The following is a 16,730-nucleotide window of genomic DNA, read 5'->3' as shown; positions in this document are numbered from 1 at the left end:
CAGTTACAAAAACAATTGTGCACCAGTTTGGTGATTGTAATACTGCTTGACATCAGAGAGAAAATGCTTTTATTGATTTGAAGTAACTTTTGCTGTCAAATGCCTCAGGCAAAGCCTGTGGTACAAATCAAGTAAATCCTTGAATTCGCAACACTTTTCCCTTGCTGTGATATCAGTACCTAGTGATTCTTGAAATCCATTTCAAATGTGGCTGTTGTAGTAGCCTAATGAGTTAATAACCTCTCCTCTCTGTAAATCCAAAAACTTAAAATTTAGCCATCACCAGAAAGGATTAATTTCTTCTTGTGTCTCCAAGGTTTGGTAAAATTCTTGACATTGCTGACATCTTGTAACATTTTGTAGTAACTTGTAAACAAAAAACACAAAATCCATTTAACAGGTGGCAGAATGAGTTAGTTCACAAAATCTTATCCTGTCTATTCCTCCAAAAGGTGGAGTAAAGCATTCTCTAACTTAACCAATTACATCATTTTATGCACTTTGTTTAAAAAAAATCCTTTCTTGCTCAATAAGGAGATAAAATTGATGTTATACCCAGGTTTTCTGAAAAAAAAACAAAATTCTTATGCTAAATTTTCTTCCACCATAAGCACAAATGATAGAATAGGAATTATATCTTTGTCATATCTTTTTTGTTTACCTTATAGGTATATGAAGAGAAAAAGACTAGTGAAGACAAATGTTAGGTCCCCTATAGTTAGAATCAGGTGAATTCATAATAGATAACACAGAGATTGCAGACCAGTTGAACTTTAGATCTGACTTAGATGGGCACAAATAAACTTCTGGAAATGCTAGGAGACAGAGGGTCAAGTATGAAGGAGGAACTGAAGGAAATCCTTATTAGTCAAGAAATGGGGATACTTAGGACTCATTAAGACCCCAGGGCCTGATCCTGTACATCCCAGAGTACTTAAAGAAGTGGCCCTTGAAATAGTAGATGAATTTGTGATCATTCTGTAGACTCTGGAAGAGTTCCATTAGACTGGAGGGTAGCTACTGTAGACCTACTTTTTACAAAAAGGAGGGAGAAAATGAGGAATTATTGGCCAGTAACCTGACATTGGTGGTGGAGAAAATGCTGAAGTCAATTGTTAAGGATGAAATAACTAAGAATTTGGAAAGCAGTGACAGGATCGGTCCAAGTCAGCACGGATTCACTAACTGGAAACCATACTTGACAAATCTTGTACTTTTTGAGGATGTGACCAGTAGGGTGGACAAGGGTGAAAGTTGTGTACCTGGACTTCAAAAAGGGTTTGCACAAGGTCCCACATAAGAGATTGCTAAGCAGAATTAAAGCTCATGCTATCAGAGATAATGTATTTACGTGGATAGAGAACTGGTTGACAAACCGGAAACAGTGTTGAAATAAATATTTCCTTTCCAGAGTGGAAGGCTTTCCAAGTGGGGTACTGCAAGATTCAGTGCTCGGGCTCAAGTTGTCCACAATATACATTAATAATTTGGATGAAGGAATTGAATGCAATATCACCAAATTTGCAGGCTACACGAAGCTGCTTGGCAGGGTGTGCTGTGAGGAGAATGCGAAGAGGCTTCAGTGTGACCTGGACAGGCTAGTTGATATTTGATAAATGCAATATAATGTGGATAAATATGAGGTTATCCACTTTGATGGCAAAAACAGGAAGGGCAGATTATTATCTGAATGGTGGCAGTTTAGGAAAAGTTGAGATGCATCGAGACCTGGGTGTCATGATGGAACAGTTTCTAAAAGTTGGCATGCAGGTGCAGCAGTTGGTGAAGAAAGCTAATAGCATGCTGGCCTTCATAGTGAGAAGATTGGAGTACTGGAGAATGGATGTTTTGTTGCAGTTATGCAGGGCCATGCTGAGGTCATACTTGGAATATTGTATGGGCAGCACGGTGGCTCAGTGGTTAGCATTGTTGCCTCACAGCACCAGGGACCTGGGTTTGATTCTAGCCTCCAGTGACTGTCTAGGTGGAATTTGCACATTTTCCAGGTGTCTGTATGGGTTTCCTCCAGGCTCCTTGAAAGTGGAGTCGCAGGTAGATAGGATAGTGAAGAGGGTGTTTGGTATGTTTTCTTTTATTGGTCAGAATATTGAGTACAGGAGTTGGGAGGTCATGTTGCAGCTGTACAGAACATTGGTTAGGCCAGTGTTGGAATATTGCTTGCAGTTCTGGTCTCCTTCCTATCGGAAAGATGTTGTGAAACTTGAAAGGGTTCAGAAAGGATTTACAAGGATGTTGCCAGAGTTGGAGGATTTGAGCGACAGGGAGAGGCTGAACAGGCTAGGGCTGTTTTCCCTGCTGCGTCGGAGGCTGAGGGGTGACCTTTATAGAGGTTTACAAAATTATGAGGGGCATGGATAGGGTAAATAGACAAAGTCTTTTCCCTGGGGTCGGGGAGTCCAGAACTAGAGGGCATAGGTTTAGGGTGAGAGGGGAAAGATAAACAAGAGACCTAAGGGGCAACTTTTTCACGCAGAGGGTGGTACGTGTATGGAATGAGCTGCCAGAGGAAGTGATGGAGGCTGGTACAATTGCAACACTTAAGAGGCATTTGGATGGGTATATGAATAGGAAGGATTTGGAGGGATGTGGGCCGGGTGCTGGCAGGTGGGATCGATTGGGTTGGGATATCTGGTCAGCATGGACGGGTTGGACCGAAGGGTCTGTTTCCATTCTGTATATCTCTGACTCCCACAGTCCAAAGATATGCAGTTTAGGTGAACTGGCTGTGCTAAATTGCTCATAGTGTTCAGGGATGTGTAGGCTTGGTACATTAGTCAGGGGTAAACGTAGAGTTATAGGGTAGGAGAATGGGTCTGGGTGGGAGGCTCGGTGTGGACTTGCTGGGCTGAAGGGATGTTTCCACACTGTAGGAATTCTGTGATACTATGATTGTCCCCTAATCTGGGGAAGGATATTCTTGCTATTGAAGGAGTCCAGCAAAGCCTAACCAGACTGATTCCCAGGATGGCAGATATAAGGAAATACTGAATCAATTGGGCTTGTACTCACTGTATTTAAAAGAATATGGGGGGTCACTGAATACTGGATCATTTGGGCTTGTACTCACTGAATTTAAAAGAATATGGGGGGATCTCATAGAAACCATAAATAATCCTAATGCGACTGGATGGGATACACGTGGAAGAATATCCCCAATGTTGGGTAAGTCCAGAAATCAGGGTAATAGCCCATAAAATAAGGGAGAAGCCATTCAGGTCTGCGATGAGGAAGGATTTCTTCATTCAGTTGCGAACCTATGAAATTCTCTAGCACAGAAAGCTGTTGGGGCTAGTTTGCTAGATAGATTCAAGAGGGAGCTGGACATACAGTTAAAGGGCTCAGGGCTCATGGAGTGGAGCGGGATACTGAAGTTGCATGATGAGCCAAGATCATTTTGAATGCTGGTACAAGCTCCAAGAGCTGAATGGCCTACTCCAGCATCTATTTTCCGTATTTCTGTATGAATAGCTGCCACAAGTGTGTCTCAGCTAATGGTTTATTCACCTCTGGCCTAAATGCACAACCAGCCTGTTTAAGAGGTAATTTATCCCTCAGACATTCATTCATGTTTGTCTTTGAACCTTTGGCTAGCCATAAATCTGTAGAGTTAAGGGTTCTGACAAAGTCTGATTTACCTACTGGTTATAAGTGGACTGGGCAAGGTGAGGACCTATACAGGCAGCCTGCATCACAGAGGATTGGGCAAGTTGAGAAGCAGAAAGATTGGCGATGGATATGAGTGGTACTCTTAACATATTATTCTTATTTATGTTTCTAGTCATAGACACAGATCTGTAGCACAGTGAAAAGTCCTTTAGCCCATTAAGCCACTGCCAGTCAAAAGCTGCCATTTAAGTATTTTAATCCCATTTTCAGTCTTTTGATCTATAGCCTTGTATGCTTTGGCGTCACAAGTGTACATTCAGATACTACTTAAATGTTGTGAAAGCTTCTGCCGCTCTCACCCTTACAGGCAGTGTGTTTAAGGTTCCCACCACCTCAAATCCATTCTAAACCTACTGCCTGTTAACTTAAATCTATACTCCTTGGTCATTGATGCCTCCACCAAGAGTTTCTTCCTGTTTGCCCTGTCTATGTCCTTCACGAGTTTATATATCTCAAATCACAACCCCCTCAGTTTCTTCTGCTGCAAGTCCATCCAAATTGTCTTCATACTTAACTCTCCAAACCAGGTAACATCCTGAACAATCTCCTCTGCATCCTATCTAGTGCTATCACAGCCCTTCCAGGGATTCCAGAACTGTACACAATACTCTTGCTGTGACCTAACCAACTTTGAATACAGTTCCAGAATAACCTCCCTGCTCTCAAACTTTGTGTCTCAACTAATAAAGACCATATGATATCTTAACCACTTTATCCTGCTATCTCAGAAGAATGATGGACACACACACTAATGTCCTTCTGATCCTCTGCTTCCCAGGATCCTACATTTATCAAATATTACCTTGCCTTGTTTGTCCTGCCCAGGTTCATGACCATTCACTTCTCCTGATCAAATTCCATTTGCCACTGATCTAAGACTACCCTCGTCATTTACCACCCCACAATTTTTATCCGTGAGCTGGCCGATCAACCTTCCTGTCTAAATCGTGTGTGTGTATATAGAAAACAGCAAGGGTCAAACCACTGATCCCTGTAGAACTTCAGTGGACACAGGCTTCGGTCTCAAAAGCACCGCTCTACCATCGCTGTTTGTTTTCTACCACTCAACTAATTTGGGATCCAATTAGCTACAATCCTTGGATCCTTTGGGTTTTTTCCTTTTTTGATTTAGTTTTGCATGGGAGGTTTATAAAAGTCCAAGTAAACTATGCTGAATGCATTGCCCTCAACCACACTTATTCATAAAGTTCTGTCAAGTTGGTCGGATATGAAGATCTCCTTAACAAAGCCTTGCTGACTGTTCTTGAATAATCCTTGCCCCTCTAAATGCAGATTAATTTTGTCCCTAAGAATTGCTTCCAGTAGTTTCCCCACTACTGAGATTAGACTGACTGTCCTGTTGTCCCCTATTTTATCTTTAGCTTCCTTGAAAAAAAACATTGGAGGAGAGAAGGTTAAGGGGAAACCACATAATATCATCCCTCTCACATGACACAAAGTATCATGTGGCTTTATGAACAAATTATCATCCTACATATTCTGTAGTTATCTTTTTTATCCTGAATGTACTCAAACTGAGAAATTTTCCTTTTATTTTCCACGCCATTATTCTTTCATGCCCCCTTATTGCTCTCCTAGTTTCCTTTTCTAATTTTCCCCATGCACCCTGCTGTGGGGAAAAGGCCATTTAACCCATTGAATCTGCCCCCTCAGAAGGATCCCATCCAGACCCAACCCCTACCCTATCCTATAACCCTGCTTTTCCCATAGCTAGTCCATCTAACTTATACATTACCCATACATTATGGGCAATTTAACATGGCCAATTCAATTAACATATTTTTGGACTGGGACCAAACTGGAGCACCTGGAAGAAATCCACACAGCCACTGAGAACATGCAAACTCCATACAAACAGTCACCTCAAGGCTAGAATTGAACCCACGTCCCTGGTGCTGGGAGGCAACAGTGCTAACCACTGAACCACCGTGCCACATTCTGTACTGTTTTAGGGCTTCTGCTATTTTGAGCTCAGTGTCTGCCATAAGTCTCCCATTTCTCTTTATCTGATCCTGAATACCCTTTGATAGCCAGGGATTATAGGATTTGTTGTCCAACACATTGTCGTTATTGGAACATGTTGCCCCTGTACTCTCCCTATTTACTCCTTGAATGTGTTTCAGTTCTCTGATACAGATTAAAAGTATCTGCTGCCTGCCTACTCTGGGCAAATCACACTTGATCTAGTTAAAATTGACCTTCCCCCAGTTTAGAACTTTGATTTTATACACATTCTTGTTCTTTTCCATTAGAATCTGAAATCTCATGGAGTTATGATCACTGTCTACAAAATGCTCCCCTGCTGATACTTCAATCACTTGCCTAACATGGTTACCTAAAATTAAGAACAGGACTGTTCACTCCCTTGTAATGCCTTCTACATACTGGCTTATAAATTGCCTGAATATATTTTAAGAACTCCACTCCCTGTAGGCCTTCTACATTGTGACTATCACAGTTAATGTTGGGGAAATTGAAATCACCAGTTATCACTATGCTACTTTTACACTTCTCTGGAATGTTAGTACGCTCCCAGCAATGTGATTGTTCCTGTTTGACTTTTAAGTTCTACCCACATGACTTAATTTGAGGAACCTTTAAAAATGTCATCTTCCTTACTGCTGTAATTGATTCCCTGCTCAATACTGTGACACCCCTTATTTTTTACCTCCTTCCCAGAAGACCCTACATCCTGGAATATTGAAATGTCAACCCAGCCCTATCCTTCCTCCCACCTCCGCACTCCGCCCCCCCACCCCACAATATTGCAATTACATCATACTGCCATGTTTTAATTTGTGCCCTCAAAACTTCTACCTAGTTTATCAGACTCCTTGCATTTAAATAACTACCATCCAAACTTGCCAAACTCCTTGTCTTAACTAGCCAATGATTTTTGTGCCTTCTAGACTCCCTTACTGTCTGCCCTAAGGGCGGCACGGTGGCACAGTGGTTAGCACTGCTGCCTCACAGCGCCAGAGACCCGGGTTCAATTCCCGACTCAGGTGACTGACTGTGTGGAGTTTGCACATTCTCCCCGTGTCTGCATGGGTTTCCTCCGGCTGCTCCGGTTTCCTCACACACTCCAAAGATGTTTCCCTTACAATTGAATTACCCACCATTATAGCACTGCCATTCTTCTTCCTCCCCTCTTGTGTAGCAGACCCACCAATGGTGCCATGAAGTAGGTTCCCACTGCTTTCCCCTGCACAGTCCTTTCCTCCAACATTATCTAGAACAGTACATCCGGCAGAAAGAAAACCTTCAAGAACTTTCAAAAGCTGATTGGGGGCAAGTGTTAGCAGGTAAAGAGACGGCTGGAAATTGGGAAGCCTTTAGAAATGTTCAGAGAAAGTATATTCATGTTAGGGTGAAAAGAAAGGATGGTAGGTATAGGGAATGCTGGATGACTAAAGAAATTGAGGGTTTGGTTAAAAAAAAGCATATGTCAGGTATACACAGGATAGAACGAGTGAATCCTTCGAGTATAAAGGAAGTAGGAGTATACTTAAGAGGGAAATCAAGAGAGCAAAAAGGGGACATGAGATAGCTTTGGCAAAGAGAGTTAAGGAGAATCCAAAAGGTTTTTACAAATACATTAAGGACAAAAGGAGAGAATAGGGCATCTCAAAGATCAGCAAGGTGGCCTTTGTGTGGAGCCGCAGAAAATGGGGGAGATACTAAACGAGTACTTTACATCAGTATTTACTGTGCAAAAGGATGTGGAAGGTATAGAATGTAAGGAAATAAATGGTGACATCTTGAAAAATGTCCGTATTACAGAGGAGGAAGTGCTGGGTGTCTTGAAACACAAAGGTGGATAAAGCCCCAGGACCTGATCAGGTGTACCCTAGAACTCTGTGAGAGGCTAGGGAAGTGTATCACCGATACAGCCCCTTAAATACTATCCTTTTTAAAAATTAATTACGGTTATTATGAATAATGTTAACTTCCCTTATGCTACTATACTCCCCTTTCCTATTTTGTTTTCATTATTACTTTATTATACTGGACCTGACTTTCATTTCTTCTTGTTGTTTCACAACTGATCCTTTCTTCCAAACAAAACACTTTTTAAAATCATGAGCCAATTAACACACTACTTTCCTGTTTGATTTGTTCTCCAATCAGCAAACTCCTGAAGCTCCAACTGTTAAACTAGGACTCCCCTCCCCCCTGATCTTGGTCCTCAATTTATCCTGTTGCTAGCTCCCTCATTCTCCTCTGTTAGAACGGAAGAATATAGCCTTACAAAATATAAACCACAAAAAAAAAGCACTTCGTCCCCTCTACACTGAATTCCCACGGTGCTCCAAGTGTATGTTCCCAGAAAAAACACAGGCTGCACCTCACACTGTGTTTTGGAGCTTGAGTGACAGCTGGAAGATTCATAAGGCTGAAAGGTTTGTGGAAGCATATTTCAGGATATGATTGCCCTTCAGCTTAAGGAAGTGCAGGCAAAGAGGTGACTGCCAGAAAGAAAAATGGGATTAGGTAGGAAGTGAGGGAATCTCCTGAAATGTATCTGGCTTAAGCAATTTTTTGGAAAACAATGAGAGTGATGGACTGTAGGGGCGACCCGTAACCTGCTTATAAGAAAATGGCCCATGTTCGCACTCTCAAAATAGCTGACAAACAGAAAGAGGCAGCATGTCTTAGAATCAAAACACAAGATGTCTGAGGGGAAATAAACAAGACTAACAGTGAGTTCCAGCCTTTAATTAAAGAAAACGGCAACATCTTTGAATGAACCTACTCCAAGACCATAAGTACGCCTTTCCAGACCGTTTTTGATAAGAGCATGCTGGCATACAGACAAGTGACCAAACCCGACGTTCATTAATGAAAAGATAATTGTCCTAGTAAATGGATGGACACCAGATGCAAGATATAGCTTAACTCCCTAGGCAGCTAACAGAATGACAGATAAAGTTAGTGTTTCTGTAAAGTTACTCGGAACATAAAAATCTTTAGCTAGAACCTTTTTTTAATAGAATCATAGGGATAAGTTTCAACACAAAATATATACATATAACCAACACCTAATAGAAGTATTAAAGAAAAAAATTTAGATCTGGATGTGGAGTTAACTAATGAGGAAAATGATTTCTTTTTGTGCCCTGAACAAAATAGATTGTTCACAGCCCATTAACCACAAAATGCTGAAGTAGAAATAGTTGTATGCATTTAATACTTCTTTTATAACTAACTTTGTAACAGAAATCAATATTACAAATCATATAGCACCTTGTTAAAACTAACTGTCTTTTGTATTTTTACACACAATTAGGACAGTGGAAAATATGAGGAATAACTGAATTTGATAAAGACAGCACGTGAGAAAATAAATAACTAACTCAGACTGTCTAAAGATAAAGCCAGCTTGAGTGGCCTGAAGGAGTAGCAATTAACTTCAGAATGGAAATGAATAGGATGCATAAAAAGATCCCAAAGTCTAGAGATTATAGTGGAGAAAGTGAGGTCTGCAGATGCTGGAGATCAGAGCTGAAAATGTGTTGCTGGAAAAGCGTAGCAGGTCAGGCAGCATCCAGGGAACAGGAGAATCGACGTTTCGGGCATAAGCCCTTCTTCAGGAATGAGGAAAGTTTGTCCAGCAGGCTAAGATAAAAGGTAGGGAGGAGGGACTTGGGGGAGGGGCATCGGAAATGTGATAGGTGGAAAGAGGTCAAGGTGAGGGTAATAGGTCAGACTGGGGTGGGGGCGGAGAGGTCAGGAAGATGATTGCAGGTTAGGAAGGCGGTGCTGAATTCGATGGATTTGACTGAGACAAGGTGGGGGGCGGGGAAATGAGGAAACTGGTGAAATCTTGAGTTCATCCCTTGTGGTTGGAGGGTTCCTAGGCGGAAGATGAGGCGCTCTTCCTCCAACCGTCGTTTTGTTGTGGTCTGGCGATGGAGGATGCACCCGATGTGGCCTCCTCTATATTGGGGAGACAGGCCGGCTACTTGCCGAGGGTTTCAGAGAACACCTCTGGGACACCCGGACCAACCAACCCAACCACCCTGTGGCTCAACATTTCAACTCCCCCTCCCACTCCACCAAGGATATGCAGGTCTTTGGACTCCTCCATCGCCAGACCACAACAAATGAACTCTGATTTCACCAGTTTCCTCATTTCCCCTCCCCCCACCTTGTCTCAGTCAAATCCCTCGAACTCAGCACTGCCTTCCTAACCCGCAATCTTCTTCCCGACCTCTCTGCCCCCACCCCAGTCTGACCTATCACCCTCACCTTGACCTCTTTCCACCTATCACATTTCCGATGCCCCTCCCCCAAGTCCCTCCTCCCTACCTTTTATCTTAGCCTGCTGGACAAACTTTCCTCATTCCTGAAGAAGGGCTTATGCCCGAAAAGTCGATTCTCCTGTTGCCTGGATGCTGCCTGACCTGCTGCGCTTTTCCAGCAACACATTTTCAGCTAGAGATTATAGTGCCTGTTAAAGACCATGAGAACTTGAGGCTGGCCGTAGGGATGTCAGTCATTGGTGGTTTTACCGGATTGGGTGTATGGATTAGGAGGGAAGGGCTGTAACCATGCTGTATGTGATCATTGTAATACAGAAATATATTTTTTAAAATTGTTTTTACTGTACAAGTCACTGTGTTATTGATCTAACTTCTGATCTGAACCAAAGATTAAGCAAATAACAGAGCTCATACTTCGAGACCAGATTCAGAGAAGATCCTTTGGCACTCTTCCTGTGGTTTTTGCACGAACAAACAACTTCCACTTGCCTGTGTTCTGCCTGCCTACGTGTCAATGAAAAACATGGATTATCTGTGTAAACCAGTCAGAGCTAAGGCCATAGCTGTGTGTGATGAGCAGCTGAGAGGGTGGGGCAAATAGAATTTAAACTAGAAAAGTGAGAAGTTATGTCCTAAATAGCCTAACCTGTATTCATTTTCTGTATATGGATGTGTCTGTTCAGATATTGAAGATGTTTCCAAAATATGTTACCTTGGTTAAGAGACAACTTTTTGGGTTGGGTCAGTATGTGTCGTGGATAGGAATTGAAGGGTGATGCTATAGAAGTACAACCAAGGGTCCCTCTTGTGGTGCAGAGGTCTCTGCAGTTGAAGTATTGTTCCAGTTGCAACATTGTTGGAGAAACTTTCAGGAACTGGGACCACAGTTAAATGAAAGCAGAAGCCATAACATTTGTGTGACTGGTTCAGATTCTAGTCAAAGATGGCTCCCAGAATATTGATTTTTTTTTTTTAAATCACTCTACCTTTGGAAGCTGTATTTTCGCCTGCTTAAATTCAAATCTCTAGAATTTCTTTCCGAAACATCTACACCTCTACGTCTCTTTCCCCCTCAAACCTACCTTTTTGTTTAAGCTTTGATAATTTGTCCTTATCTTGTTTCATAGGTACTTTATAATGCACTTTAGGATATTTTGATGTTCAGGTGCTTTTTAAATGCATGTTATTGGTGATGGAGGACTCAGTTTTCTCATTGCCTGACTGTATATGGTATAAGACTTAATAGTGAGCTAGGACTGAGTGCTTGCAGTTTTTGAGTGAGAAAGTATAAATTTTCATTTTCTAGAAATCTAATTTAGATGTTCTTGGCATTAAACTGAAATCAGTTTGTTGCCCACCTTGTAAAGGATTTTAATAAGATGCCTATGATGAAAGAGCAGCTTAGTTAAGAAGCAGCTGAAACTGGATCCTCAGTCGGATGAGTCTTTTTTCTTAACTTGTATTTTGTGCGCTCATGGGATGTGGGCGTTGCTGGCTCATCTGCATTTATTGCCTGTGCCTTGTTGTCTTTGAGAAGGTGGTGGTGAGCTGCCTTCTCAAATCACTGCTGTCCTCATGTTTGTAAAACTATCTAATTTAGTGTGACTGAACACTTGTCTCTAATTTATAATGGAGTGCTGGAGTAAAGATTAAGGAGTTAAAGGGGAGGAAGGGAAGGAGGTCTTCTATTGTTTTTGCTTTTCTAAAGCTTTTTAGTCTCAGGAAATGATTGTTGCTATTATTGCAGGAGAACCAATTAGTTATTTGGTGAATAATAATACTGAAGTTTATTCTCTATCTAAGGTTCAACACGGAATGGGAACTGGTGGTAGGGTTAATAAAATATGACAACGTAGCTTAATGTGTAATTGAATAAAATAATTAAGTAGTTCCTTAGAACATGTTAAGGATAGCAGGACGTGTGATGTGTCACTGTGGTAGCCTATAGGAGTTTCTGGATATTGAAGCATGACTGCAGCACATATTTGAAGTTCAAACAAATTTGACTCAGTTTATAAAACTAGAGACTGAACTACAGGCACTATGATTGGTGGGAGATTCTTTGTACCAGTTGGTAGTCACACCTCTTGGGTTGTTATCTGATTTGGTCAGTGCTTAGAGGCAGAAGAGTGTGACTGCAAGTGAGACAGCTAAAGAGGTGCAGAGGGCAGGGCCCTCAATTTGTAATTATCCAACAGGTTTGATATGGAAGTGAGAACTGTAGGGTAGACGAATACATTTAAGACAGAGGTAGATTCTTGTTAAGCAAGGAGTGAAAAGTTGTCGAGAATGTACATTTCAGTTTATAATCTGATGAGCCAAAATATTATTGAATTGGGTAACCTTAATTTCTGTCTTCACTTAATTCTTTATTAGGATCATGTCAATATATAATACTTTTATATGTATATTTATTAAATTAGATGGACCACTGTTTATTTGCGCAGCTTGCCAAGACCTTGGATACAGTGTTAGTTGTGCTTTTCTTTCCAGCCCTCAGTTTTCTAAAAGTCTGAAAATTTATTCGGTTTAGATTGAACGTTTGAATTTATTAATATACTAACACTGGTACTAAAATCTTCTACTTCACTGTCCTGACAAACCTATCAATTAAAATTGCATTAATCTTAACTTTTTTTCAATTGTAATGAGGCCTGAAGGTTATGTAGAATTTGAGGCGATTGAAAAATGAGAGAATATTACTTCCATTTAATACTTGCTTGTCATGTATTGAAGTTTTTCTTCTCGATTACAATGTATTTGGTGAATTGTGTATAATATTTATTTTCTCTTTCTTTCCCTATGTTGTAGTGGGTTTGTTTTCTTGCGGTTGATTTGTCCAGCTATTCTCAATCCACGGATGTTCAGTATCATTTTGGGTGAGTCTTCCCTTATGAAAGTTCGCACTGCTTGATACTTTGTAACCATGGTATCTTTTACATCTTCCACTTCTTGGATCCAACTGAAGAAATTCTTGCAGCTTTCCTCCTTTTATATACATGGAGGTGAAACCAGCTTCACAGTCTTACTTTCTATAATTATCGAGTGCAAAGTTGCCTGGTCTGCAGGATTGCCTTACCAGTAAACTGCCTTTATACTCATTTCAAGAGTATGTCTGCACTTGTAGCCCTAACCAATATCGCAGGAAAAGAGATTGCAAAACTAGAATTTTTCAAAAAAAAAGAAATCCTTAAATACTCAGCACTTGCATAGCCTCAACATTTTTTTTGTTACACACTTACAGGGAAAGACGGTGGATAAGTTTTGCCTCTACCTATGTTTTTCATAACTATGCGCACATGGTGATTCAAAAGGGCTGACTTGTGCTCATTCTGCATGGATACTGTCTAGTTTGAGCTGTTAGAGCAATGCTCCTTTCTGAGCTGTACAAGTGTTACAGCATCTGTGGACAGAGAAACAGCCTTCATTTTTGTGGTCAATAATCTTTGATCAGAACCTGGTAAATGTTGCACATGCCTTGTTTTTTCGTCCTTATTCTTCCATAGCATGTGAGCATTGCAAACTTTGAACTATTTTCAAACTGAGTTTTGTTTTAGGCATTGGCAAAGGTTAGTTAAAAGCCCCGAAGACTTGATTGCTGTGGACCACATGTGGGCTATTCATTCCATCAAGCCTGTCCCACCATTAAATGAGATCATGGCCAATCTGATGGTCCTCGACTCTTTTTATGCCTTTTTCCTCATTACCCTTGGTTCCCTTACTGATTAAGTACATTCAAGGCCAAGAAAGAGTTTTAATGATCCAGCCTCAACAGCCATCCACAATAAAAAATTCCACAGATTCCCTACCCTCTGAAGAAATTCCTTTTCATCTATGTCTAAATTGGGGGAGCCCTTATTCTGAGCTTATGCCATCTGATCCTGGACACTCCAACATGGGAATTGACCTTTCCACTTCTAACGTCAAGTCCCTATTTCGAATCGTTCACCTCTTATTCTTCTAAACTCCAATAAGACAGTTTCCCCATAGCTGGTATCAGATTAATAAAACACCTGGTGTCAGATTAATAATCCTTCTCTGGACTGCTGCCAATACCAGTATAACCTTCTTTGATAAAGGGCACAAAATCTTTCACAGTATTCAAGCTGTGGTGTGAATTGACTAGTCGTGTGTAGTTTCAACAAAGCCACCCCCTACTTCCATACTCGATAAAAGCCAACATTCCATTCACCTTCACAATTACATGCTGAACATGGATGCTAGATTTTTGTAATTCCTTCACAAGAACTCTCAAATCCTCCGTTTAATAGCATTCTGCATCTTTCTCTATTTAAATAACATTTAGTTCTTCTATTCTACGTTCCAAAGTGTATCACTTCATTTTCCCACATTATAGTCCTTATAGCAAGATTTTGCCCACTCACTTAACTTGTCTATCACTCCGCAGACTGTCATCTGTAAACCTGATTATTGTACATTAAACTTGCCTCTTCTAAAGTCATTAAAATAAATAATCAAAAATAACTATGGCCTTAGCATTGATCCCAGTAGTACTCTTATTTGTAGATTTCCATCCTGGAAATGTGCATGTCCCCCTTCCAAGGACTGCCACAAACACTACGTAGGACAAACCGGAAGAAAGTTAGCCACCAGGATACACGAACACCAGCTAGCCACAAAAAGACACTACCCTCTCTCCCTCACAGCCCTGCACACGGATGAAAAAAACCCACCATTTCGACTGGGACAACACATCTATCCTGGGACAGGCTAAGCAAAGACATGACGGAGAATTCCTAGAGGCCTGGCACTCCAACCACAACGCCATAAACAAACACACAGATGGTATCTAGATCTATCAACCCCTCAGAAAACAAACAGGAAATGACATCACAAACCCCAGAAACCCCATCCAGGACAAACCTATAAATAGAAAGCAGGAGACAACAGCTTCGCTTCACTTGAAGGTCACCACTGAAGATGTTACCTAGCCAGGTAATGAAATGTCTGGATACCAAACCTATACCCTAAACAAAGTGCTTATTCATCTCCTCTGCTGTTTTCTGCATCCCCATTATAATTTCTCGAGCCTTTTTCTCTAAGGAGCATATGTTCACATTGGCTTTTTAAAAATATCTTCATAAAAGATGTTGCAATCCTTCTTGATCAATCTTGCAAATTTATCCTCGTTTGGGTTGTTTCTTGCTGGTTTGTGGCTTGCCTCTAATGTTTTCCACTATTTTCATGCGATCCTTAAGTTCCCTGGTTAACCACGGTTGGCTTATCCCCACCTAGAATCCCCCTTCCCTACTGAAATATACTTTTCTTGTGAGTCTTGAACTATTTTCTTAAATATCTGTTTTTATTCTTCAACCGTCTTTGCTGCGAAACGTCTTTCCCAGTCCACTCCAACCAGGTTTGTCTTCATGCCTTTTATAATTATTCTTATTAGAACAGTTGCTTCTAATACAAATTTGTCCCTCAGAATGAATGCTAAATTCTACCATGCTGTGGTCTGTTTCCAAAGAGATTAAGACATAATAATAAATTTCAGACATAAGATAATTAATTAAAGCTTGCCTCATTACATATCCCCAGATTCAACATAGTCTGATCCCTGGTTAGACCCGAACAGGATGTTCTGGGAAACTTCCCCAAATATTCTGAATTTTTTCTCATGGCTTTACCTGCCAATCTGCCTGTCCCAATCTACATGAAGATTAATGTCACCCATGATAAATGCATTACCTATGGTGTGGCATCCCACCATATAGTTAGAGAACCTGTAGAACAGTGGTTCCCAGCCTTTTCCATATCACACTTAAAATGAGACAAACCGTTCTATAGCATAACCCCTTTTTTTGGCTGAATTGTTTGTCCATAATCTTTTCTTTTAAACAGTGATCACTGCCTTACTAGAAATATTTCTAACAAGGTTTATGTAGTAAGCTAAACAAGGATCAAAAGCACTAATGTTTCAAATCCACCTGAAAAAGTAATGTTCAACTATGAGCACAAATATGTTTTCAATATCTACTCCAGTCAATTCTTTGTCAACTTTTCTCTGCGTATGAGACATATCAGATAGGTACCAAATGGTATGTCCTGTTCATGAAAATCCAAAGATCGCATATTTTTCATTGTGCTGTCTCTGAGCAGTTCTTTTCTTTCCTTTTGGGTTCAAATGTTTCATCAACTGAATTAGCAGAGGAATCACCTCGTTTGACAAGAAACTTCTTTGATCTAAGTCTTAGACTAGATTCTGTGGCTTAACTAAAGCAGAATCCAAAAATATTAATCTTAAATTTCTTGCTAATGTGGAAACTTGTCCAGACAGACAAGCCACTTCAACAGTTATTCGGCAATTGTGTGTCTCTACTGTGCATGCGGTTTTTGTCATCCTGGAGATATGTTCATTGATCAATGCACATGCTCAAACTGAATATTTGGGGCGACACATGTGAATTCCCAATCTTCTGTACACACATGGTGATAATGTCTATGCATGTCAGTATCAGGGCTCTGTGCAAAGTGGTGCTACTTTCACGGAAGTTCATGGCACACTTCATCTTCTCACTGCTTGAAAACCTCTGATATAAAAACTCCTGCCAGTATCTTTACTTTTTTTAAATTTCTTACCTCCACCCATATGGATTCTATGTCCAAAATCATTTCTTGCTATTGTGCTTATTCCATTACATACCACTAATGCTTCACTTTGGATCATATTTGAATTAGCTTATGGATTAATTCTTGAGATTCCCTGCTCTTTGCAAATTGCTGTAATGATACTTG

The 16,730-nt window shown here is 40.7% G+C and overlaps 1 protein-coding gene across 1 annotated transcript in view; it reads left to right on the top strand.

Moving 5' to 3' along the window:
* The window catches only part of LOC122559261 (ras GTPase-activating protein 1), a 197,249-nt gene that overhangs the window by 158,202 nt on the left and 22,317 nt on the right, over nucleotides 1-16,730 (top strand). Inside the window, exon 21 of the mRNA XM_043708645.2 lies at nucleotides 12,786-12,853. Coding sequence (XP_043564580.2) covers nucleotides 12,786-12,853 — 68 coding nt within the window. The remainder of the gene's footprint in view (nucleotides 1-12,785; nucleotides 12,854-16,730) is intronic.

Source organism: Chiloscyllium plagiosum, unplaced genomic scaffold, assembly GCF_037043375.1.
Source record: "Chiloscyllium plagiosum isolate Xiang-an unplaced genomic scaffold, Cpla_swu_hap1 HiC_scaffold_2, whole genome shotgun sequence".
Classification (NCBI taxonomy): domain Eukaryota; kingdom Metazoa; phylum Chordata; class Chondrichthyes; order Orectolobiformes; family Hemiscylliidae; genus Chiloscyllium; species Chiloscyllium plagiosum.
The sequence above is the reverse complement of the archived record's forward strand: the minus strand, read 5'-3'. Positions and strand labels throughout refer to the sequence as shown.